The sequence below is a fragment of the Pinus tabuliformis genome, chromosome 7 (genome assembly GCF_031772625.1).
Source record: "Pinus tabuliformis cultivar Carrire ecotype Pingquan chromosome 7, CPIR1, whole genome shotgun sequence".
NCBI classification, from domain to species: Eukaryota; Viridiplantae; Streptophyta; class Pinopsida; order Pinales; family Pinaceae; genus Pinus; species Pinus tabuliformis.
The window spans coordinates 262,665,368-262,673,021 of NC_142293.1; the positions used below are offsets into that span (position 1 = coordinate 262,665,368).

The window sequence follows — 7,654 nt, forward strand, 5'->3', positions numbered from 1 at the left end:
AGATTAGGCTGGAGGAACTGGAGTTCATCAAGTGGAGATCAGCCCTGGATGATCACTGTTTATTCTTCGATGGGGCCTCTAAAGGAAACCCTGGGGTTGCTGGCAGTGGTGGGGTTCTTCTGAGTCCTGGAGGTTCAACGGAATTGCGGTTCCATTGGGGTCTGGGCATCGAAACCAATAACAGAGCGGAGGCTCTCGCACTGTGGCAGGGGCTGAATCTGGCGATTAATAGAAATATCCTCTCTCTCTGTGTATTTGGAGATTCTAGACTCATCATCCAGGCGTTGACCTCTCATAAGACTCCCCATCAGGTTCATTTAGCCACTATTATCAAAAAAATCCAGCTCTTATTGCCCAAGTTCAGTAAAATCTCCTTCTACCACATATTAAGGAAGCTCAACTCTCAAGCTGATATGGAGGCCAATCTTGGCTCCCTCTGTAATCGAAGATCTCTGGTGGTCAATTCGATGGAATCCTCCTGTTCCATTCCATGATGTTTCTGCTGACCGGACTTCTGTTTCTAATTGCTCCTAGGGTTAATACTCTTCTCCTCTTTCCCCTGCTCTTCGGGATCTCTCCTCAGTGTATTATCAACCTATTTAAATCTATGATCTCAGGCCTGATTTCATCTTCAGTCAGTCTTCCTTTCAATGGTCTCTGTCTCCTGTCAGTGCCTTATTTTCAAAGCGCCCACAAACGACCTTCAAGATGTCATCTCAGCTCCAAATTAGAATCTTACTCTGTTCTCACACCTGCAGACCGTTTACATCAATTTCAAAGTTTTTCATCTCCGAAAGGCTGCACTTTTGACTTGTATTTCTGAGGGATGCAAATTTGGGCGCTGGAGCTTCTCCACTTCAGTAGCATACTCTACAAGTATTCGCGGAATCATTGCTCTCCATCAATCAATAGCACCGGTCCTCTTATGTATTGCTCGATCAGGGAATGCCCAGGGAAGTCTTCTGGCCCTTGGGCGTTGCTATGACCATTGCCCTGCAGCATCTCATTCATCTCTGCGGGACATTCTCCTGTCAAAGTTGGCGAAGCGAACAACCCTCTGATCCCGGTCACTTGTCTTACTGGTATTATCTTAAAGTGTGGCGAACCTGCTCGGTGTTCTGTCTCCTGATCTCTTTGACAGCATTTCAAAACAGCTAACCACGAGAATCCTTTCTCTGTTAATGTTGTATTGTAAGAGCATGTGGCAGCTAGTTTGCCGCCCTAAATAAAAAAATATAACCGTTATTGTCAAAAAAAAAAACATATTTTTTTAGTTTCACACATGACATTAAATATTGCACACAATTGCACTTTCACGTTATGCTTTAGAAGAAATTCACTTATCCTAATTTTTCCTTTGAAGATGGCAAAACTTGTTATAACTAAGTTGTCAATTGGCAATGAAGACAACCAGGTTAACTCATTATCCCTATTTAAGGAAGCCTACACCCTCTGGAATAACACATTAGTGATTAGTAAAGAGATAAGATTTTGCTCTTATTAAATGTTTCTAGAATCTTACGTGTTTACCTATTTCCTTATATTTGAGAAAAATAGTCTTATGCAATTATAACACTTTTGGGTCTTATTCTAAAATCAAAAGATTGTTTCAATTTAAATTATATTTAAAAAAGTCAATGCCTACATGACCTAGAGTAGATTGTGAGAGGGTATTCTGTTAAGGCACTCCATAGTGTAAAGGTCATAGGTTCAAAACTCCGTGAGCAAAAATCCAACCATGCTAAGGGCTCATATCCAACCATGCTAAGGGCTCGTATGACCCAGGCCAAGTGCGATCTCAAGTGATTTTGACGACTTAGATGCCTCTAGGTCACAGCTACTAAAGCCATAGTTTAGTCGTACTAGTCATCCCAAGACTCATATAAACTAGCAAACAAAAAAATATTTAAAGAACTAATATTTCTTGTGATTAGCCCTAAAACTATCTTTAATAATATTATGTACTTTTTAATAATAATAAAACTTAATTTTACATATAAACAATTTTTTTGATTACCATTTAATCTCTTTATATATATATATATATATATATATATATATATATTATAATTTATTTTTATTGATTTTGATACTACAAAATATCTATTAAAAATTAATTTGGAAAAAAATAAATAAATTATTATTTTTTATCAATTTATAATTTCACAAATATATAAACATAATATTGATAATCTGTTAATTTACAAATAAAAAAGATAAACATAAAATAATAATAAAACTAAAAATTATATTTGACAAATATATAAATATAAAATTGATAATTTATTAATTTAAGAATGGAAAATACCAACTTAAATCCATCTTAACTTCATATATCAAGCATGAAGAGGGATCAAATTTTTGGAGGTGTAAACCTTTTTTTCCAAGTCAAAATGTTTTAATTGAGTGCTTTCCAACTCAATATGGTAGAGATGTAATATGCTCTGCAGCCATTTGTAACATTGAGTTTCCCCGCTACGTGGGTATGCTGAATTGCCTCCTGGCAACTCATATTGGTATCAATTCTGATGTACAGACGATGTATATATTGTATATGTTGCTTCTTCAGCGGGGACGCCCTTCCCCCTGAAAATATTTAACATTTTGACTAGATCCAAATGAAACAAAATGAAATATAAAATTAATAATTATAATTATAATTAATTATTAAACTGATCTAATTTCATCCACAAAAAAACTTTAGATTTATAAATATTTATATTTTTTTATATTTATTTATTTAATATCAACTTAAAATATTTAACATACTTTTACCCCTATTCTCTTTGTTCAATACACTTTTACCCCTATTCTCTTTGTTTAATACGTGCTTCATACCATGTGTTTTTTCCGTGTATTTTTGCCCTTATTCTCTTTGTTTAATGCGTACTTCATACCCTGTGTTTTTTTCGTGTTTTAGCCTTTACTTTTTTAATCATTCCAATCTATATAAATAATTGACTTGAGAAACAAGATAAGCTGCGACGCAGCGAGTCCCTGCGTGAAGTTGAGCCTGCCTTCGAGCCTGCCTTCTCTAGTAGCTGTTCGATCCAGACCCATAACCTGAAATCTAGAAAGCCAGCTAACTGTAAGACTTTCAGTCATTGATACAGGCAAGTGCATTTAATTTAATTAGCATTGAGCGGTCAATTAATGTTTTCGCCAGAAAGATTAATATTACAAAAATACAGGTATGGAAATATGATGTTAATTAAGCAACAAGGTTGGTGTTCATACAAAATATACTCAAGCTCCTGACTCGTAACATTCTTCCAACAAATACAGACAACTTTAGAGAAAGACAACTTTTGAAACTTGAATGATGCACAATATGTGTGTTGTTTTGAGTTATCTGGGAATCATTTTAAGCATTTTCAAACTCAAATGATGCAATGTGTCTATGTGTTCTCCCCAGTAAGAAACTCTTCATGCTATAGCAGGAGATATAGTGGAGTAAGTTTTCTGTTTGCCTTGCCTAAATCTGAATACAACAGAAACGAAAACAAAAATCCATCTGGTTGTCCACTGATATTCTGTTTTCAACATTGCAAACGAAAGATTCTGCCGAAGACTCTATACCCTGATGTCTGTTGATTCCATGGAAGTGCCATCAACAATTTCGCATATACTAAAAGTACCAGCTGAGAGCTCCAGTGCTTCTTTACATAGTACGAAGTGGAGGATTTAAGGATGGGCTTTAGGCAGAGTACATCAGCTGAACTTAGGGAGCCTGATGAAATTCCATTGGCTCAATCCCTTGTTTGCCATGGGATACAAGAAGACTTTAGAGCTTGATGACGTACCAAGTGTTGCAGGCAAGGATACTGCTGAAGAGTCATATCGAGGACTTGAAACCAACTGGTGCTGCCAAAAGGTCGAGACAAATATACAGAACCCATCAATGCTAAAGGCCATCCTGTCATCTGTTTGGAAGGGAATGATAATCAATGCTTTGTTTGCAGGCATATTTAGCTGTGCAACATATATAGGTCCATATCTGATAAACTTGTTCGTAGAGTACTTGGGAGGAACAGAGCATTTTTCCTATGAAGGCTATGTGCTGGCCTCTGTTTTCTTTGGCGCAAAGATGATTGAGTCATTGGCCCAGAGACAATGGTATTTTGGAGCCCAGCAGCTTGGGAAACCATATATCTACGTAGGCTCCAAGAGCTGAGAAGGGTTGCCTATGCAAACAGAAAGATCATAGCATCATTATTCTCTAAATCATAGAAAATCATATGTACATCCACACAGTCATCTAAGTGATTTAAGTAGGCCTAAAGCAACTAGAGATTGTAGCAAATATGACAGCCCCATAAGAAAGAAAAGCCTAAAAGGCAAGTTACTAGGAATTGGATTCAGATGTACATACAGATCTGCCAGATTTAATCCTCAACATGAGATATGCCATATTAATCAGTTGACTCCATATTCCAGAGCCAATGTTTGGAGCCTGATGAAATTCCATTGGCTCAACCCCTTGTTTGCCATGGGATACAAGAAGACTTTAGAGGTTGATGACGTACTGCCCTGGACCAAAACTATTGGTGTGAACAACAGCAGAGTTTGGAATAAATGACCGCATTGCACCAGTTATCTTCCAACGTAAAAGAGGGCATAAAATTTGCTTACTGTCATTGCATCATCCCCTATGCCAGCCATCGTCAGGAGAAGACCTGCAAAGCACGATCATGGTGTAATTCCATTTGTGATTGCTTGAGAAAATCATAATCTAGGTATAGACACCAATTCAAAAGAAAAAGATCACTCCTGTTGCCTGCATATCAACCCTAGTTCTGCGTACAATAGATAAAAACTGACCAAATATTCCGACAACTAACCTGGAATGCCACCCGCAGTTTCTGAGCAAACCAGGGTAAGAAATATGTGATCTAACTGAGAGCCAACCCTTATAGGTTATCAGTCCATGTGCATAATAATCTTATCAAATCTAAGAGCGTGATATTTTGCTATTGGGTGTCTAACGGCTCAAGTAAACTTGAATATTTTATCTTACAGAGAAGGCAGACACATTAAGAAAACAATGATTTATAAAGCTGTATATAAGTGATCCAAATAACACTAATTCAAAAGCACAGCTTACTCTTGATAGCTTGAATTTGTGTTCAGCAGAGAAGCGTTGCAGCTATAAGAAAATGAATTTCTGAATTTACTTACCTTGGTTTGGAAATTAACCTCCGGGGGCTTGAAGGGGTAATCTGGAGGAAAGTGGATCATAACAAAGAAAACCCCTCCGGCGTAAGGGCTCTCAGTTGGGCCCATTATGGTTGCCTGCCAATGAAATAAATCTTCGCCAACAGGCCCTGCACTGCAGGAAGTGGGGGGATCCCTCTGCAAGTCCTGGAGTTCTTTTTGAATGCGCTTGTTGGCCATGTCTTACTGGAGTTCCTTCAGCAAATACAACCAAAAAAGAATCAGTTCCGCTCAGATCCAGTTAAAAAGCCATAAAGCAAACCACCCCTTTCCCCAACCCGCAACAAAGTCCCCCGCCATTTTCCAAAAACCCAATAACCTGCGGGGCTGTGAAAATGGAGATGCTATTACTAACATCGATATAGAAAAATAAGTGTTTGCCGTTAGACTGTTGAGCAAAGGTGATTTGTGGAGGCAAATAATGAGTGATGGATTGGCAAAGATGGAAAACCGTTTTGCAGTTGTAAAGAGAAATTGATCAATTTCATGAAGACATAAGGGCACGTAGCACAAATATTGCCCAACAAATTGGCAGAGATCCTGAGCAGTCTGACTAAACCGATTCATAGTAGCAGATAAGATAAAGATCGGCTGCACCAAGGCTAACTAGAGCTAAGATGAATCGATGATCAGCTCATCCGGAGACGGTTAGAAACTGAAAAACAAGTTCAGCATAACACAGAGGCAAAGGAAGATAATGAAAGCAGAAGCCAAAGAGATTCACTGGTAGATAGAACGAGTGAATCAAATAAGGGGCGGCCCTTGCTAAGTCAAAATAGAACACAATACCCACATAGCAGAGCATGTACATTAGTAACCTATTGGGCATCTAAATAAGGAGATCTTGGTCATAAATGAAAAAATATATATATCCATAAAATAAAGCATACATTATAGCTTGAAGTGATCTGAACAGGACTGTCAAAACATAAAATCGCATCGTAATCATACATACATTATAGGTTAAAGGGATACTGGAGAGGAGAATCTAAGACCAAATACCAATACCCACATACTTCAATATTATACATATTAGCCATCAAAACAGCAAGAGTATGAAACTGCTAAAATATGAGAGAAACCCACCTGGTGAATCGGCTGAAGCAGAGCACCAACCACAGCACAAGGTCACCAAAGGCTCAAAATCTGCAGAAAACAATACCCACCCAACGCCTCAATAATGACAAACTGCAGGATATAAAGGACAGTCCACCGGTTAAAGAAATGCGGGCAACCCAGTATTCAATTAGGAAAGATACACAACGAAGGAGAGGAAAGAATCACACCGCCTGCTCTTCAAATGCTTCGCACAAAACCAAGGTCCTCCAGGTGAATGGCCCATTCTCACTCGTGGGCTTGATGAATCTGTCATCAATTCTCTCCCAGCTTTCAAATACAGTAGAGGTGATGGCCTGGTACACGATAATGAATGCGCAGTTCGCCTGAGTGAATTTCAAGATGACGAGAATCTCAGGCTTCTTCCCAAATGCACACATGCTTTTCATCTGCCCTGCATTTATATGTGGCTCAGTACCCATTCAAACTGCCCTCCCTGCCGTGCCAATATCGTAGCCTTGGTTCCTACCCCTGTGGAAGGAGTAGAGATTCCGTCTGAGGAAGTTTCTGAATCCACTGTCGATTCTCCATTGCAAAACCCATATGAAAACGGGCAAGGGATGGCCATTGAAGCTCCGACTGAAATGGCCACATCGCATATCCGAGCACAGAGTGACTTGGTCAGGAAGCATGGGAGAAACAACAGCACATCTCAATGCAAAGAGCTTTCAAATGCTTCGCACAAAACCGCCGAGCCGCTAGGCGGACACGTCCCGCCATGCAAACCTTGACCATACGGCTGACACTTGCCAAAGAACAAGCAAACGTTAGCATATGTACCGAGCTTTACTAAACCGCATACCGAGCAGAATTAATGCTAGCATTAAAACCAGACACCGTGACGGTTAGCGCGAAAATGCACCGGGTTTATTCGTTTAAGCTATGGTCCGGCCTCTTCCGCCTCGGGAAGAGGCCAAATAAGATGGCGCACGATGGCCAAAGAATGACTACAAACGAAACTTAGCATATCTCCTCTCTAACCGCCGTATAACAGAGAAACGCAGGGGTCAAGTAATGCTAAGTGGGGGTCCTATCGATCACTATAGTCCCTGCCGGATGCCAGATGGCAGGGACTAATAATAAGATTTTAAGGTTTGACGTTAACAATAATAGAACTTTAGAGTTGGAATTTTTTATCATATAATAGTACACAAAGGTAAAACTAAAAATTATTTTTTATACAATTTCGAGGATGTGGTTTAAAACATAAACTTTATTAAAGAAAAATAAATAATTTAACAATTGTGCCTTTTTGTGGCTTCCTTTCATATTATATTATGGTATATTTTATACATACGAGGAGAGAATTTTTAGATCCCTTGTT

General features: G+C 38.8%; 1 protein-coding gene across 5 annotated transcripts; it reads right to left on the bottom strand.

The window, feature by feature from the left end:
• Positions 1-4,081: 4,081 nt before the first annotated feature.
• Positions 4,082-7,048, bottom strand: LOC149246858 (ubiquitin-conjugating enzyme E2 5A-like). Of its 5 annotated transcripts, none has more exons than XR_016265599.1 (6): positions 6,301-7,048; positions 5,179-5,400; positions 4,842-4,896; positions 4,633-4,676; positions 4,373-4,525; positions 4,082-4,184 (listed from the first exon to the last, which is right to left on the bottom strand). XR_016265599.1 is itself a non-coding variant. In XM_089455773.1 (6 exons), the coding sequence occupies exons 2-5, from the start codon at positions 5,392-5,394 to the stop codon at positions 4,417-4,419; spliced, it is 429 nt and encodes a 142-aa protein (XP_089311899.1). In that variant the 5' UTR covers positions 5,395-5,400; positions 6,301-7,048; the 3' UTR covers positions 4,082-4,184; positions 4,373-4,416. The 5 variants fall into 5 exon arrangements, 4 of the variants coding, with proteins under 4 accessions (XP_089311899.1, XP_089311900.1, XP_089311901.1 ...); XM_089455773.1 differs by having other exon boundaries at positions 4,373-4,530; XM_089455774.1 differs by having other exon boundaries at positions 4,373-4,530; positions 5,179-5,409.
• Positions 7,049-7,654: the final 606 nt, after the last annotated feature.

Excerpts from the sequence above, each read along its gene's own strand:
- LOC149246858 (XM_089455773.1), bottom strand. The coding sequence starts at position 5,394 with ATGGCCAACAAGCGCATTCAAAAAGAACTCCAGGACTTGCAGAGGGAT. Across the intron at positions 4,897-5,178 it reads AGGTTAATTTCCAAACCAAG|TTAGATCACATATTTCTTAC; the intron begins GTAAGTAAATTC and ends GTTGGCTCTCAG. Across the intron at positions 4,677-4,841 it reads AACTGCGGGTGGCATTCCAG|GTCTTCTCCTGACGATGGCT; the intron begins GTTAGTTGTCGG and ends CGTGCTTTGCAG.